The sequence below is a fragment of the Canis aureus genome, chromosome 20 (assembly GCF_053574225.1).
Source record: "Canis aureus isolate CA01 chromosome 20, VMU_Caureus_v.1.0, whole genome shotgun sequence".
NCBI classification, from domain to species: Eukaryota; Metazoa; Chordata; class Mammalia; order Carnivora; family Canidae; genus Canis; species Canis aureus.
This window is the reverse complement of record NC_135630.1, coordinates 23,145,446-23,160,810: the sequence shown is the minus strand read 5'-3', so window position 1 is coordinate 23,160,810 and position 15,365 is coordinate 23,145,446. Positions and strand designations below refer to the sequence as shown.

Below are 15,365 nucleotides of genomic sequence, written 5' to 3'. Positions count from 1 at the left end.
AAGCTCTCTAACAAATTGGTTTTTATGACTTTAAGATTTATCATCCTTGAGCATATTCAAAAGAAAACAATACAAATTATGGGGGAATTCCAAAGAAGTTCCAAAATATTTTGAGCAGTGGCAATACTAGAATAATAATTTGGCTTTTTTGTTATATTACAGAATTAAATGTGTCAAGTGCTAATAATCTGAGCACTTGAACATTTGAGTGGTTTACTTAGGATGATCAGTTTCTGTTCCTTTGCTTACATAGCCAAATTATTTTAGAAAGACTAAATTTTCCTTTAGTGAAGATTTTCAAGTAAAAGTAAGATAACTGCCTCTCATGGATATTGTAGATGGGATTTAAAATGTAATTGTATAATGAGGGGACTAATTGACCACTAAGGTCTTGCCTAGTGATGAGATCTTTCAATTTTGTGGTTTACAGCTTTTGGGTTTTGAATTATAAGCTTGAATAGCTCAGTATTTATTTTTCCAAGTTCATCTTACTGGATTTAATATCAACAATAGAAAGCCACCAGAAGTCTATGTTTATCAAAATTGTTGACTTCTATGCATCCAAAACTCAATATAGTGAATGGTCTCTAGCTTGCTGAAATGATATGGGTTAAATAAGTATCCAAGATCCAATTTAAAAAGGTCTTTTAGTGTAGTATTTTTTTACAGCATATATATATATATATATATATATATATGGTTTCCCAGAGTAGATATATATATATGATACAGAAAACCACATAGAATATCTTCTACTTTAATAAATTACTAGCTGAACATTCTTATAACTGTCACTCAGATTAAAAAAAAAAAAAAAACACAGAATTTTGCCAGCCACCTAGAAGCCTATGTCTCCTGTCCCAGTCCCTTGTCTTCCCAATAAAAGTGTACAGATTTTTAGTCACTTCTTATTATTTCTTACTAATTTCATCAGACCATTAGGCATCCTTAAATATTCTACTTTGTTTTGCTTTTTAAATATATGTGTTTTAAGCTCTCAGTCTGGATATTTTGTTGATTACTTTAGGTGTCTAGGACTTGGCTATTTAGGACAAATGTGGTTTATTTCATGCTTCAGTTCTGGAATAACATTCTACCTGGAATTCCTCCTTGTTTCCCTACCCTGTACCTTCATGAAATTCTTTACTCTGTACCCTTCAAAACTTAGGTGAAATCTCATCCCTCCTAGAAAGATTCCCTGATTTTCCATCTAATTACATGTCCTTTTCTAATAGTCTCATAGCACCTGTATAAAACTCATGATACTTATCACACCAAGGGCATTGCTGCAATTGTTTCTTTACCCATTTTTCTCTTGCATGAGATGCTTTCATCCACAAAACATTCACTAGATACTTGTGTACACCTGGCACTGTGCTAATACTTCGGTATAGAGATGGATAAGGTAACTCTGCCCTCAAGAAATTTATAGTCAGGGAGGAACAGACATGTATAGTATAAAATTGTTCTGAGTGGGGAAAACAGGACAATATGAGAGTATAGAGGAGAGGGTTCCTATCCTAAACTAAGGAGAGAAGGGAAGAGGGAATGCCCACAGGTTTCCCAGAGTAGATTATAATTCCAGAGTCTAGCTCAGTGTGTGCCACAGAATAGTACTTATAACAAAAAGGAATGTTCTATTTTTTTTTAAAGATTTTATTTATTCATGATAGAGAGAGAGAAGCAGAGACACAGGCAGAGGGAGAAGCAGGCTCCATGCACCGGGAGCCCGACATGGGATTCGATCCCGGGTCTCCAGGATCGTGCCCTGGGCCAAAGACAGGCGCTAAACCGCTGCGCCACCCAAGGATCCCGGAATGTTCTATTTTATAGTCATTTATTTATTTATATTTTAAGAAAGATTTTATTTATTTAAGAGAGAGAGCAAAAGCAGGGGGAGTGGTAGAGGGCAAGGGAGAAGCAGGGCTCTATCCTAGGACCTCAGAATCAAGACTCCAACTGAAGGCAGATGCCTAACTGACTGAGCTACCCAGGTGCCCCTATAGTTATTTATTAAGCACTTTTTAGGTGGCAAATTTCATAGTATTATCATGGAGAAAATATCTTTTTAAATACCTATGGTAGACAATTTTCAAATATATAACAAAGCCTATATTTAAAGTAGTTTTAGTTTTTATATAAGGTGAAATACAAGGCTTTAACCTTTATCTAAGTATAATATTATAATTTTATATTTCCAGACACTTTTAAATTTCCAGGCTGAGGTTGATACTTTCCTGGTTAGATGCAGACAGAATGGATTTTTATGGTTCAGAAGAGTTGATGATTAAGTCATCCTCAATTTTTCAGAACAAATTTTGTTTTGTAGTCTTGTCTGTTATGTTTTATTTCCTGACAAATGTGGAAAATTTTACAATGTACTCTTGATATGGAAATTTAATGTAATTCCTTTCATTTCCTATCTTAAAGTATTTAATATTTAAAACTACTCCTTATGAAGACCTTCTTCCCCTTTTCTCCCCAGCAAATGAAATGTGTCTTTGGCTTATGCCTTTGCTAGGTCATAAGATATAATGACTTATTAAGAGTCTTCTAAATCTCAAGTATGATTATTGTATCTTTCCACCCCATGAAGCCAGTGCAACATGGAAGAGTGACAACTAAAAATCTAACTTGAATGCGACCAGGTTTAGTTTCACTGGACTGTACTGTTCAATCTTGAGTACTGGCTGAGATTTCACACTGTATAGAATCTGCAGAGTATCTGAGGGATTCTATCTGGAACATTAACACAATTTTTATACGTGTTATGCACTGAATCTTTGTGCCCCCCTCCCCCACCTCCAATTCATACATTGAAGTCCTAACTTCAGTGCAATGGTATTAGAAAGTGGAGCCTTTGGGATGTCTTCTCTCACCACTTTTATGCAACACAGTACTAGAAATCCTAGCCATAGCAATCAGATAAGAAAAAAGGATAAAAGGCGTCCAGTGGTAAGGAAGAAGTAAAACTTTCACCATTTGCAGATGAAATGATACTATATACAGAAAATCCTAGAGACTCCACCAAAAAACTACCAGAACTGATAAATGAATTTGGCATGATTGTAGAATACAAAATCAATGTACAGAATTCTGTTGCATTTCTATATGCAAATAATGCAGCCCCAGAAAAGGAATTTAGAAAATAATTCTATTGACAGTTGTACTAAAAAATAGTAAGATATATAGAAATAAACCCAGCCAAGGAGGTGAAAGACCTGTACTATGAAAACAAACAAAACAATGAAAGAAATGGACGATGACACAAATAAATGAAAAGATACTCCAGGCTCATGGATTGGAAGAACATATATTGTTAAACTGTCCATATTATCCAAAGCAATCTACAGATTCAATGCAATTAAAATACCAACAGCATTTTTCACAGAACTAGAACAAAGAATCCTAAAATTTGTATGGAACCAAAGAAGACCCCCAATAGCTAAAGCATCTTGAAAAAGAACAACAACAACAAAAAGAACAAAAAAAAAAAAAAAAAAAGAAAAAGAAAAGAAAAAGAAGAACAAAGTTGGAGGTATGACAATCTAATTTGAAGTTATACTACAAAGCTGTAGTAATCAAAACAGTGTGGTACTGGCACAAAAATAAACACAAAGATCAATGGACAGAACAGAGAGCCCAGAAGTAAATCCATGATTATGTGGTCAATTAATCTTTGACAAAAGAGGCAAGTTTGGTTTTTTTTTCCCCCTGTGGGGAAAAAAGATAGTTTCTTCAACAAATGGTGTTGGGAAAACTGGACAGCTATATACAAAAGAATGAAACTAGGTCACTTTCTTACACCATACACAAAAATAAATTAAATTTAGATTAAGGACCTAAATATGAAACTTGAGGCCATAAAAATCCTAGAAGAGAGCACAGGCAGTTGTCTCTCTGATATTGGCCATAGCAACTTCTTTACATAGGTTCCCTGAGGCAAGGGAAACAGAAACAAAAATAAACTGTTGGGACTACCTAAAAATTAAAAATTTCTGCACAGCAAAGGAAATAATAAAACTAGAAGACAGCTACTGAATAGGAAAAGGTATTTGCAATAACATATTTGAAAAACAGTATCCCAAATGTAAAGAACTTATATAATTCAATACCAAAAAAACCCCACCAAGTAATCCAATTAAAAAATGGTCAGAAGATATGAATGTATATTTCTCCAAAGATATACAGAGGTAAACAGACACATGAAAAGTCGCTCAACATCACTCATCATCAGGGAAATGCAAATCAAAACCATAATAAGATATTATTTCAGAATGGCTGTCAGAATGGCTAATAACAAAACCACAAGAAACAAGGGTTGGCAAGGATGTGTAGAAAAAGGAACCCTCTTGTCTGTTGGTAGGAATGCAATCTGGTGTAGCCGCTGTGGAAAACAGTATGGAGTCTCCTCAAAAAGTTAAAAATAGAACCACCCTATGATCTAGTAATTGCATTCCAAAAACACCAATTCAAAGGGATACATGCATCTCTATGTTTACTGCAGCATTATTTATAATAGTCCGATTACAGAAGCAACCTACATATCCATTGGTAGATGAATGGATAAAGAAGATGTAGTGCATGCAACACACACACACACACACACACACACACACACAGGAATATTATTCAGCCATAAAAAATGAAATCTTGCCATTTGCAACAACATGGATGGATCTAGAGAGTATAATGCTGAGCAAAATCAGAGAAAGAAATACCATAGGATTTCACTCACATGTAGAATTTAAGAAACAAAACAAATGAACAAAGGAAAAAGAGGCAAACCAAAAGATAGACTTTTAACTATAGAAAACAAACAGATGATTACCAGAGGGGAGGTGGGTTGGGGGATAGGTGAAATAGGTCAAGGGGATTAAGAGTACACTTAATCTTGTCAAGATTTGAGTAATGTTTAGGACTGTTGAATCACTACACCTGAAACTAATATAATACTATAAGTTAATTCTACTAGAATTAAAAAAAAAAAAAGGGTAGGGCCTTCAGAAGTTGATGAAGTCATAAGGGTGGAGCCCTCATGAGTGGGATCAGTGTCCTTTTAAAAGAGACCACACAGAGCTCCCTAGCCAAATAGCCAATGAGCACATGAAAAGATGCCTAATATCATTACCCATCAGAAAAATGCATATCAAAACTAAGAGATATCACTTCACACCTAAGTAGGCTAGCTGTAATAAAAACAAATAGAAAAATAGAAAAAACAAAACAAAACAAAACAAAACCCACCCCAAACACAGACTATAACAAATATGGTCAGGAGGTGGGGAAATTGGAACCCTCAATTTCTAATGGGAATGTAAAATGGTTGTTTTGAAAAGTCTGTCAATTCCTAAATGAGTAAGCATAATCACCATAAGACTTAGTAATTTGGCTTTTCAGTGTATATCCAGAAGAAATGAAAATATATCTACTCCAAATCTTGTTTCTGTAGCATGTTCACAGCAGTATAATTCATAATAGCCTAAAATTGGAAACAACAGATGTTTATCAAGCGTGGATGGGTAAATCAAATGTGATTCATTGATCCAGTGGAATGTTATTTGGCAATAAAAAGGAATGAAGTATTGATAATTGCTACAACATGGATGAACCTTGAAAACCTTATGCTAAGTGAAGGAAGTCAGTCACAAAAGACCGCATATTGCATGATTCCATTTATGTGAAATATCTAGAATAGGCAAATCTATAGAGACAGGAAGTAGATTAGTGGTAGCCTAAGCCTGGAGATAGTAGTATTGGGGTCATGGGAGGTGAATACTAAAGGGTATGTATGATGAAAATGTCCTAAAATTAATTGTATTGGTGGTTGGTTGCACAACTGTGACTATATCAATAACTATTTGTTTGTACATTTTAAATTAATCGTATCATATATGAATTACTACAGACTGTTAAAGGAATTAGGAGCACCAGTAGTTCAGAACAAGAGCCCCCCCGTCTTAAAAAGATTTTATTTATTCATGAGAGACACAGAGAGAGAGGCAAAGACATGCTCAGAGGGAGAAGCAGGCTCCTTTTGGGGAGCCTGATGTAGGACTTGATCCCAGGACTCCGGGATCATGGCTTGAGCCAAAGACAGGCGCTCAACCAGTAAGCCACCCAGGCATCCTAAGAGCCCTTGAAATTATTTAATATCATGGTGACTTTGGAAAAAAAACTTGTCAGCTGGAGTGGATTGATTTGAGCAAGTCAAGTACACTAGGCAAATAAGCATAGAATAACTTACTATGCTGGCAGTTAATATTTTTTTTAGCACAGTTTTCAAATAACTATGATGTTAAGAGGAGAAGAAAGTCTCAGGTGAATGAAAGCTACATGATCTAAAAAAAGGTCAATTTGGTAGATAATATTCATAAATTCCATATTCTTAATTTTTGCTTCAGTTATTTTAGGATTCTATTAGGTGCTACACATTTAAGATTATTAGGTCTTCTTGATGTATCTGACCTCTTATCATCATGCAATTACCTTGTTCATCTCTATACTACTTGCCCTGAAGTCCACATTATCAAATATTATAGCCATACCAACATTCTTATACTTTTATATTTTTCCCACATTTTTACTTTCAACTTGCCTTTGTCTTTTTGTTTAAAGTGCTTTTCTTATTAACACAGCTGAATCTTGCTTTTTTATCTTGTTGACAATTTTTTCCCTTAAATGTAAATGTTCATTTATATTTAGTGTAATTATTGATATGTTTGGGTTTAATCTACCATCTTGGATCTTATTTTCTAATTTCCTCATCTGTTCTTTGTCCGGTTTCTCTCTTCCTTCCTTCTTTTGGGTTAATTGGATAATTTTTTTTTTTTGTATTCTATTTTGCCTTATAGCCCAGCTGACAACTGTTTGGGTAGGTCAGCAGTTAGCCTTGCTCCTGAACTCGTCTTGTGAGATCTCTTTTTATCCTGCTTTGCATTTGGTGAAGGCTTCTTGCTTATCAGAGGGATCTTATTCAGTTTTGTCCTGCTTCTAGCATCTCAGCCTTAATGGGATTTTATTTATTTTATTTCTTAAAAATTTTATTTATTTATTCATGAGAGGCACAGAGGTAGAGAGGCAGAAACACAGGCAGAGGGAGAAGCAGGCCCCCTGCAGAGAGCCTGACATGGGACTGGATCCCGGATCCCCAGGATCACACCCCGGGCTGTAGGCAGCACTAAACCGCTGCGCCACCAGGGCTACCCCTTAATGGGATTTTAAAGAAAATGTATGATTTTATGGCTCATACAGCTTGTTTTGGGCTGTGGTTATCTTTAAAGTATATATTTTTATAATTATATGGCAATGGAAACATTTTTTAAGCATCTACAATTAATGTTTATTTTTTAGTGGCTTCATATTGAGTGATAATTGCTTAGTGTGGAATACCCAAGGAATCTGTATAAGGTCAAGGAGCGATGGCATTTGCTTGGGGTATTGAGTCACTGGTGTTGGCCCCATGTTAATATACATAATCTCCCTTATGACCAGTAATACACACTTAGTGATGGTAGGGTACAACTGGGCTTACAGTTTATTGATAAAGCACCAAAAGAAAGTATAGTGATTATGCAGTCTTGTCTCATGAGCATGTATGCAGCCTTATGAGTTGAAAAGAGATATAAATATATTCATAATTAATATGGCTTATCTGGATCATATTAGAGCTGTATACAAGAATTTGTTTATATTCATTAACGTAATTTTGGTTATATCTGTTAAAAATGAAGCTTATTTTCTATACCTCTCTGTAATGTTGTGAAAAAGACTTTATGCCCCTCTTTGTTTAGTTTTCATGTTTTGATTATATTTCTCTTACCTTATATTATCTTTTAAGATTCTGTAAAATTTTGCCTGGTAAATGCAAGCTTACCTAATGCTGTGTTCTCTGAAATCTAGGAGTGACTGTTACACAGAGGAGAATCAGACATTAAATGTTCAACAGATTTTTTTAAATTTAAATTCTCATTCATAAAGTAGAGCAAATAGAATAATAAGCTCCCATGCTTCTAATAGCTATTGACATCAGTTAATCAAATCTTGTTTTATTTATCCTGCCCACTTTATAAAAAATTTGATTGGCTGCTAGAATATTTTATTTTTTGATTGCTAAAATGTTTTAAAGCTAATCCCAGATGTTATGTCCTTTTTTACCTGTATGTTTCTCTGATATGGAAAATTTTAAAACATAATTACTATGACATAATATCTAACAAAGTTAATTATTCCAGAATCTTTGAAACATTGCTTTTTCATGCCAAGTTTCCCTAGCTACTTGGACACACCTGGGAAAATTAACTTAGTTTGTTTCTAATCTTATCTAATTAATATTATGATTTCTAAATATTTGAATGTTTATTTTTTCTATTGCTCTGAAGAATGTCCTAGATATATTCATAGATATGTTCATAATTCATTCTGAGACCAGGTAAATTTTATAAGCAATGTATACCCTTACGGTGACTTATAATGTAAGATGCAAAGTTCTGAGAAACTTGGCAATAAAGAGATAACCTGGCTTAACCAAGAATTTCCTAAATTTATTTGGCCCCAGAACCTGTTTTTTTTTTTTTTTATGTAATCTGTTAGCTAAAAGATATTTTGGAGAATACAATTTTGGCAGAAAAATGCAACCTCTGAATAGTAAAACAGAAGTTGTTAACTTCATTTTTATTTGAATTAATTAGATAATTATCCTTATGGGATAATCATCATCATGTAATATCTATTTTTTTTTTCCTACAGTCTGCTTAATGTTGATAATGCAGTATTAACAAGTCATCCTCTTCAGGATCTTATATTCTGAAAATCTTTCAACACACTGTAAAAGCAAATTAAGTATGAGCATTTTGTTTTTCCACGAGATAGATATTTGCAAAAAAAAAAAAAAAGGTACACATCACAATCCATCCATAAAGAAAGGTAAATACATTGGTATTGTATTAAAGGGGAAGCTAGAAATATGTGTAGAAACTCAAGGAAATACAAACCAAAAGATAGTAGTGAGTAATTCAATTATATTTTATTTGTGAAGAATTGGTTAAAAACTTTGAAGGGGCCCTGGGGTGGCTTAGTCAGCTAAGCATAGACTCTTGATTTCAGCTCAGGTCATGATCTCAGGGTCTTGAGATTGAGCCCGGGTTAGGCTCTGCACTCACCATAGAGTCTGCTTAAGATTCTCTCCCTCTCCCTCCGCCCTTTCTTCCCCCTCTTCCTCCACATTGTGTGAACGTGTGCACTCTCTCTCTCTCTCTCTTTTTTTAAAGATTTTATTTACTTATTTATAGACACAGAGAGAGGCAGAGACACAGGCAGAGGGAGAAGCAGGCTCCATGCAGGAAGCCCGATGTGGGACTCCATTGCAGGTCCCCAGGATCATACCCCAGGCTGCAGGCGGTGCCAAACCGCTGCGCCACCGGGGCTGCCCTGCACTCTCTCTCTTAATAAACAAAGAAACAACCTTTAAAAAGTTTAAATTTAGTGTGGAAATTCTCACAAGTGGTTTATATCTTTATGTACTTTTATTTAAAAAAAATATGTAATAGAGAGCATGAGCAGGGGCAGAGGGAGAGAAAAAGAGAATCCATAAGCAGACTCCTCACTGAATGCAGAGCCTGAAGCCAGGTTCAGTCCCAGGATGATGACCTGAGCTGAAACCAAGAGTTGGTGGCTTAACTGACTGAGCCACCCAGGTGCCCCTACATTTTTATGTACTTTATTTTTTTTCATTTTTATGTACTTTAAAATCTGTTCACTTTTTAAAACCTTGTAAGCAGTTAACAGAGCCAAGTGGAGGCTAATTGCACATCAAAGGAAAGGAAAACATTCTCCATTCTATCACTCTTCTGTTTATTAACCCAGGAGAAGGGAATTTAGAGGCACTCAAATTCTAGAGGATCTGTATCTCATCCTAATATGATCTAATCGACATCTGTCTCATCCCCCACCTTGCAAACCCTCCAGAGTGGATAAGCTGGTTGCACTTGACTTCATATTGTGTAAATGTGCAGACGGCTGTTTTTTCTGTGATGCCACAAAGGTAATTTTTCCATTACAGTCAAATTGCAACTTCAAGCAGAAGAGAGAGGCGTTGTGTCCATCAAAGGAGTATGTGCAAATCGCTATCTTGCTATGAAGGAAGATGGAAGATTACTGGCTTCTGTAAGTAATGTTCTCTTTTCTTGTAGTTTTTTTTTATTTGTTAGCTTCTGTTGCTGTTAATTTACTAGTATTGGTATTTATTTTTTTATTACGGATTTTATAAGTATTATATAATTTAATCTTTGTATTCATCCTATAAAGTAGTGGTACTCACCCTATTTCACAGATACAAAAACTGAAGTTCTGGGGCATAATAAAGTAACCATGGAAACACAGCTCACGTGAGGTAGAACATAAGATGGCACCTGAAGCATTCTGGACTCTGGAGCATGAGCTCTAATTCATTGCATTTTACTGCCTTCTCTGCAAAGCTATTAAGCTACAGTTGTTAAAATTCTTATATTAAGCAGTTGTTTGAAGATCAGTGAGATGGACATATAAATTTTTCAGTATCAGGTTTCTTCTTTCAGATTTCACATACAAAATGTTTACAGTATAGAGTACTAGTTGAGAATGTGGGCTCAACCTAGACACTGATACTGGCACTGCCACATATTAGCTGTGTGTTCTCAAGCAAATTATTCTGAGTTAGATCCCTTACCTGTAAAATAGAGACAGTAATGATCCTACCTTAGAGAGTTCTTGTGAGGACTAAACTAGATAATTTATATCAAATGCCCAAATCTGGATCATGTATCATAGATCCTCAAAATTTTTGCGTCATCTTCTATTTATATATAAATTCATTAAGGACAAGGACTTCACTTACTTTTTATCACAGCTAGTCAGGAGTCACAGCTCCTAGCTAGTATTCTTTTCACTAAAGCAGCCCTGTGAACTCCACCATTGTCATTAGAACCAGGATTACATGTCTGTTGGGCAGACATGATGTGTGGGAAATAGTGCAGAGAAAAAAAGCAGGATAAAAGACCCCACTTCTGTCTCACTGGGGGAGTAGATGGGATACATACCTAAAAGTGTGTGTGTGTGTGTGTGTGTGTGTGTGTGTATACACATAAACTGCAGCCATGATACCAATGCCAGTAGCCAGTTATTATTGCCTATAACTTTCCCCACAGAGGAGATCCAGTATTACTGAGCAGTTGTATTTTAAGCCATACCGAGTTTTTGAATTTTTTTTCTGAGTGAAGACCTTTGGATTTCTGAAGGTACCAAAACAAAGTTATAAAGATAAAGAATATTTCAATCATCTGATCGATCGTCTGACAAAGATGTATTTATGTTGACATATTTTTCAATTTACATGACTTTTGCAGGATAAATAACAACTCTGGGTATAATGGTGTGTGCTCTCTCTTTGGTAGTTGAATAAACTTTAGAATCCTCTTCAAGAATAGCCAGTATTGAGTATACAGTTGCCAGATGCTAGGCGTATGGGTTATAAAATTTAATACAAAATCATCTGTGCCCTTAATGAATCATATCCTGGGGAGGTAGAAGTGTAAATAAGTATTTGTAAGTGTAAGGATTTTGATGTGTTCCTTCTATATATTGTGTAAATGTATAGTAATATTGGACAGGAAATAAGTATTATGATATAGGAGGTAATATAGGAAAAGAAGTGATTAAACTTGTCTTGGAAGACAACCTATAAATAGGATTTTAGATGATGTATGAGGAAATCATCAGGCAGTCAGGAGCAGAGGAGTGGAGATGAACATATACTATGTTATAGAACATAGTATATGCAAAGGCATGGGTGGAGAAGGCTTAGGAAGTACTTCTCTAGCATTACAAATAATTCACTACTTCTGGAGTGTAAAGTGCAAAGGAAATGCAAAGTAGAAGGGAAGAGATACAGCTGGAGAGGTAGACTACCTGCTTAAGTGCCTTATACACCATGTGTTACACACAGTGGAAATCCATGAAGGGTTTTAAGAGACACAATCTGTTTTGAATTTGAGAAAGATCACTCTGCAGCAGTGTAGAGGATGGATTTGATGGGGCTGAAACTGGTGGAGACAAACCAGTTAGAAGGCCATTGTAATAGTCCTGATGATGAAAACCTGGCAATGACAGGACAGAGGATTGAGTGAAGTACTAGCACTTGAGATTGATTTGATTTAGGAGTGAAATAGAGGAAAAAGTCCTCAGTTTCAGGTTTGTATGAGAAGGTAGATGAGAAAGGGGAAGGAGGAAAAGAGCAAGTTCTGGAAAAAGGTAATACAGGTTCAAATTTAGACTTACCTAGTTTGAGTTGCCTAAGAGAAATTCAGATGGAGATGTTCACTATATAGTTGTAATTGTGGTCTGGAATTCGGAAGAGAGGTCTGTGTCACATATAGATTTGGGTGTCATCAGCATATAAGCAATAGTTGTATTAGGAGAATGGATGCGATTCCCAGGCAAAAAATATAGTCCTACAAGATGGACTACTTGGGACTTCTACTGTTCTTGTCTTTTTTTTCTACCAGTCTGTTGTCAAGTTAAAGGGTGATGTAATACACTGGGAATCTACCAAAGTAGCACTTTAAATATTTCCAGGACAGTGAATCAGTAATTTTGGACAACTTTGAGTTTGTAGAGAGGAGAGGTTTACTCCTACTCTTCTCACGTCAGTATGTGACAAAACACCTGTAGTGTGACTCATGATGGCTTCTGCAATGGTTCGGTGTTGCTTTGGCTACTGTCAAACAGTGAAGGTGGTGGGGAAAATAAAGGAGATACAAAAATTTGCTTTTGTTATGACTAACTGTAGACAACACTAGTCAAGTGGTTTTAAAGTTCTCACTTTTTCTTTCTTAGTCTAGTTCAGTGGACAATTTGAAACTGTTATCCTGTAGTTTTCCACTTACTGAGATTAAAAGATCAAGTAACCTAGTAATCATGGTGGCATTGGAGGGATTATTTATCTCAAAACATAGGCTGGAATATATGTTCATCTGTAATGATTAAAAGCTTCATAGGTGTCAAAAGTGTTGAAAACAGAAACTACTTTACTTTCAAGAGCATCTCTGAAACTACTGGAGTCCATAAAAGAGGAGATGAATTTAAAACAATAGATATGAAAACTGAACTATCTTCTCATTCTTACAGAATTCCCTACAAGTTAGAATTAAGAGGATTTTGACCTCTTCTCTCGGTAAACAGTCATTAAGCTTTCCAAACTGTTGATTCTGTGCCACGAGAAGCAGAAATTGCTCTAAAATAAAGTGTTTTATAGTTTCTTCCTTAGTGCAACAGGACCTTTCGCAAGATTAAGGTCATAGCATTTTATTTAGTCTTAAATATGTTTCTATCCCTTTGGCTATAGGTTCATTCTTCCTGATCCAACAGATTTCCTTCAAGTCAATGCAGTAAGAGTTAATTTAGCAATGCTTAGAAATTTATCACAGACTATGTGGGAACAAAGCTGCAGGTATTACACATATATGGAAAATTAAGGATTTATTAGTGGCAACAGCTAAGATTCAGTTGTAGCTCCCATCATAGGCTCTGTTCCTGCCAAGTTCATGAGTTAATCTCCAGTTTTACCATTCAATGTATGTGGCTTGCTTCCTTGACATTTCAGCAGCAATCCTCTCTCTTAAATTAGTCTGGGTGGGCTATGTCAATTTTCAGATGAGAAGTGCCCCTACCCTCAACTCAAGGAGGTGGTGTCAGTGGGTCAGTTAATGACATATTTCTTTCTGAGTCAGACCCCTAGGCATCGAGCTGTCACCAACAGCAACTTTTAGGCAAGAAATTAAAAGTCTCGACCCTTGGCTATTCATATCTGTGCCAATATTTAATGGGTTGAGATGAATCTCTGATGGTAAAAGACACCATAGCCAGGGACGTCAGCAGAGACCTCACTCAGGTGACAATGAGAAGAGACGCCTGGCATATAAAAAGCCAAACAAAAAACCTAAGAGCAACTTTTGGTATAAGTCCAGTGTTGTGACCACTAGCAATCATGAGGTTGCAGATACTCCTTATAACCTGGAGAAATTGGGGGTTATGAACTTGCACTTGCCACAGGCATACTTCTTTCCACTCTTCTACCTGGCCCCATTTCAGACTGTTGTGTTATGGCACATCCCTGGAGTCTACTGCCTTCTCCCAGGTGTATGATTCCTGCAGCGATTTGCAAAACATCCTCATTTCCTCTCAGAAAGAAAAGTCTGGACACATAAAATATTTTGGTTTCTAAGAGTCATGTTTTGTTGACTGCTACCAGTTAAGAGTATGGAAAAAGACTAAGTTGTGTACTATTTTTTTCCCCCCAATACTTTCACATAGTAATGGCATGAATGCTTTCAGGCTAAGGAATTCTCACTGTTTGAAAAACATTTAAGGGTCTTTCCTCTGCCCCTTTTTGAAGCTAGAAAATATAAAAGTTTAAAGAGTAACTATATTTAACTGCCAAAGCCTATATTTAGAGGCTGAAATTGAGTAGTTTTTAAATATGCAACAGATTTTTATTCTATTCCACAGCAGGATAAATTTTGTTGCCATGAACAACAGAAGTCAAGAACAAATATTAGGATTCATGATTTATGTGTTCACAAAATTGTAGGTTGTAAAAAATTGTAGGTTGTAAAAAACTGCATATAGTGAACTTAGCTGTAGTTTTAAATTTAAGTCACTAAACAGCATCAATATTAGCATTGGTATAGAAAATTTACCTGGTCTTTATATGCTAGAAAATTGCATATTGATTTCTATATAACGCTATTCATCATGATATCTTGAACAAGATATCTCAATATTAAAAATGTGTATATAACTTGCATTGATCCATTATAGTGAAACATGAAAAAAATGTATTTGGACGATATACACTTAATTACAGTAAAAAGTAAAATATTTTTTTTAACCTATAGAATAACTTTAGTTGAAGGGCCTTAATCATGAAATGAGACTAGGGAAAATAGATTTTTGAGGGCTCAATTATCTAGATTGGCAATATATACTGACCAAATTTGTCAGAAAAATAGAGTAATTGAAGAGTAATGTATATATTTTTTTAAGAGATAAATGCAAAGTTTAGTTTTAGATTAAATGCAAAGTTTACTACCTAATGAAAATTATTGGTTTCAGAAACCTATCTTATAAAATTTACACAACATATATGTATATACAAAGATTAAGATCAAATTTGCTTTTATCTTTTCATAATTTGAGTGTTTTATTTTGTTCTGAAATAATCAACATTGATACTCACATCATGTCTGGTTTTAATTCTCAGAAGTGGTGTAAGCAAAGCATTTTTGGATCCATGTTGAGCAAACTCCCTGTTAAGCCAAAACTGAAAAATC

At 35.2% G+C, this 15,365-nt stretch overlaps 1 protein-coding gene across 1 annotated transcript in view; it reads left to right on the top strand.

Annotated features, from left to right (window-relative positions):
• FGF2 (fibroblast growth factor 2) overlaps positions 1-15,365 on the top strand; it is a 65,465-nt gene that overhangs the window by 41,354 nt on the left and 8,746 nt on the right. Inside the window, exon 2 of the mRNA XM_077861123.1 lies at positions 10,061-10,164. Within this exon, the coding sequence (XP_077717249.1) occupies positions 10,061-10,164 (104 nt within the window). The remainder of the gene's footprint in view (positions 1-10,060; positions 10,165-15,365) is intronic.